The sequence below is a fragment of the Sinocyclocheilus rhinocerous genome, unplaced genomic scaffold (assembly GCF_001515625.1).
Source record: "Sinocyclocheilus rhinocerous isolate Xijiao unplaced genomic scaffold, SAMN03320098_v1.1 scaffold504, whole genome shotgun sequence".
Lineage (NCBI taxonomy): Eukaryota > Metazoa > Chordata > Actinopteri > Cypriniformes > Cyprinidae > Sinocyclocheilus > Sinocyclocheilus rhinocerous.
This window is the reverse complement of record NW_015645076.1, coordinates 1,554,206-1,556,418: the sequence shown is the minus strand read 5'-3', so window position 1 is coordinate 1,556,418 and position 2,213 is coordinate 1,554,206. Positions and strand designations below refer to the sequence as shown.

Genomic DNA, 2,213 nt, shown 5'->3' with positions numbered 1-2,213 from the left:
AGACTTTGGAACATAAATGATTATTTATAGATGATATATAATTGTTGTCTGGCCATTGAAAGCCTGCAACCAAAATGTGCTCACTAGAGATTGTAGAGCTAGTCCACATGAATTGAGCGGTTTAAGTCTTTTGAAAATACACAATAATAATTATTATTTATTTTTTTTTATATATTTTTTTTAAATTGAGATTTTTAACAAAGTTCCAACAGGAAAAAAAAAAAAAAAAAGATCGGGCAGCTTTTAAATCCACAGCTGTCAATTCAGTTCTTAAGATAAAATCAAAGAAATCTGTAAGTTACAGGGGAAGATACATAAACATTAACAGCAATAGGCTTCTTGTTTTGAGCCATGACAACAGTTTTCAAGAAAAAATGTAGGAAAATACCCAATTATTTTGAAGAACAGATTTAATTTAGGTTTTTACTTTTATAGACATTGCTTAATGCACATAAATAGAGCACATCAAATATGGTAAACAGAAGCTCAACCACGGTGATTTGCTTGCGTGATGCGCAAGAACAAGCCTTATTGGTTTTCGCACTGAAAACAAAATGTTTGACCTTTTGTTTACCATACTTTGTGCTCAGTGTGTGTGCGTTGATCAATGTCTATATGTAAATAAAATCCTAAATTAAAATCTGTTCCTCAAATAATAAAGAGATTAAACTGCTGTGCTTGTATGGTTTACTTTTACGATGTCTTTTTATACTTTTTGAAGCATGCAAATTTTGGTAGCATGGACTTTAAGTGGTTTGGGAATATTAAAAATATATCAATGGTGAAGTGAAGGCTTATGGGCTTTGGGAGCATCGTGAGTAAATGATGACAGAATGTTCATTTTTGCGTGAACTAAACCTTTAATAATGTGCTAATAGTTCTTTAACGTGTAATTATGATGAATGGAGTCTAGAAAGTAGGTCATACAGGTTTGGAACAATGCGACTGTGAGGACATGACGGATTGTTTCATTTTTTGGTGAACTATTCCTCTAAAACCATCATACTGCTGGAGGCAACTTGTAATGCTTGACAGTTTATGGAAGAACATGACATAAAGACATGCCTGAAACATCTCATTACCAATCCTGTTTTTAAATGGAATTTAGCGGTGACTGCTGTCATGGGTGTGCGGCTGTAATGTTGTCTCTTTCTCTCAGGGTGCAGTTTAGAGATGGATTCGAAATCTCGTCGGTTTCCGTTTGCTGTCTCCAGCTCTTCCTCCTTGTCATCGTCGTCCTCCTCTTCAGCGCTCAGTGCGAGCCGGCTCTATGGCAGAGGGAGCGTCTTGGGAAGAGATCGCTTTAGCAGAGAAGCTTCTGTCAAATTAGACTCAGACTATCAGGTATTACAGTGACACATTCTTTTCTGTAGTGTCTGCGTTCACATCCACAGGTAGTGGAGCTTAAGTCTCTCGGTAGAGGACTGCCATCTCCTCTGAATCATCAGTCCCTTCTGCTGAGCCAGTCACCCAGAAATCCATATTCTTTCCCTACATAACCCAGCACAGTTAAAGCAGCGTTTCAGGTTCAATACCGGTTGTATAGATTTATTGACAGTGTCTGTGATATGATGTTAATTACCACAGAAAATAGCTTTGACTCTAGATTGAATGGAAGTCTATGGGACGATGATATGTTCCACAAGTTGATTATCCCTCAGAGACCTAAGCACTGATATTCATGTTTTTTCCCTCCTCATTCTTAAAGGGGTCATAGGATGCTACATGCACTTTTACAAGTTGTTTGAACTGAAATGTGTGTTGGCAGTGTGTGTACACAACCACCCTATAATGATAAAAATCCACCCAGTGTTTTTTTTTTTTTTAAATCTGGTTAAATGTTTTCCCCTTTCTCAAATCGAGCCGATCTCAGATGCCTGTCTGTGTGATGTCACACAGACAGGCCCCTCCCACGATAGTTTGATTGACAGTAGCGTTTCAGCACAGACTGGACTGGCGTCTTACCTCAGACCCACTCTGAGTGAGCTGTCATCAGTCCGCCATTTTCACCGCCGGAGCAGATGTGTAGACAAGAATGACTCCTAAGAGACTGAGGTGTTCTGTTATTCGATTCACGATTTTGATTTCACGATTCGATTTGATTCACGATTCTTTTTTTTTTACAAAATGAGATTTAAGACAAATTATACATTTAAATGTGTCCTTTTATTTTTGCTTGGACAAAATGCCGCACGTTTCTTTGTGAAATTGAA

At 37.7% G+C, this 2,213-nt stretch overlaps 1 protein-coding gene across 2 annotated transcripts in view; it reads left to right on the top strand.

Annotated features, from left to right (window-relative positions):
- Nucleotides 1-2,213, top strand: part of LOC107705582 (E3 ubiquitin-protein ligase MARCH7-like) — a 24,325-nt gene that overhangs the window by 4,595 nt on the left and 17,517 nt on the right. For both annotated transcript variants that reach the window (XM_016508912.1, XM_016508911.1), the window contains exon 2: nucleotides 1,160-1,344. In XM_016508912.1, coding sequence (XP_016364398.1) covers nucleotides 1,174-1,344 — 171 coding nt within the window. In that variant the 5' untranslated portion in view covers nucleotides 1,160-1,173. The remainder of the gene's footprint in view (nucleotides 1-1,159; nucleotides 1,345-2,213) is intronic.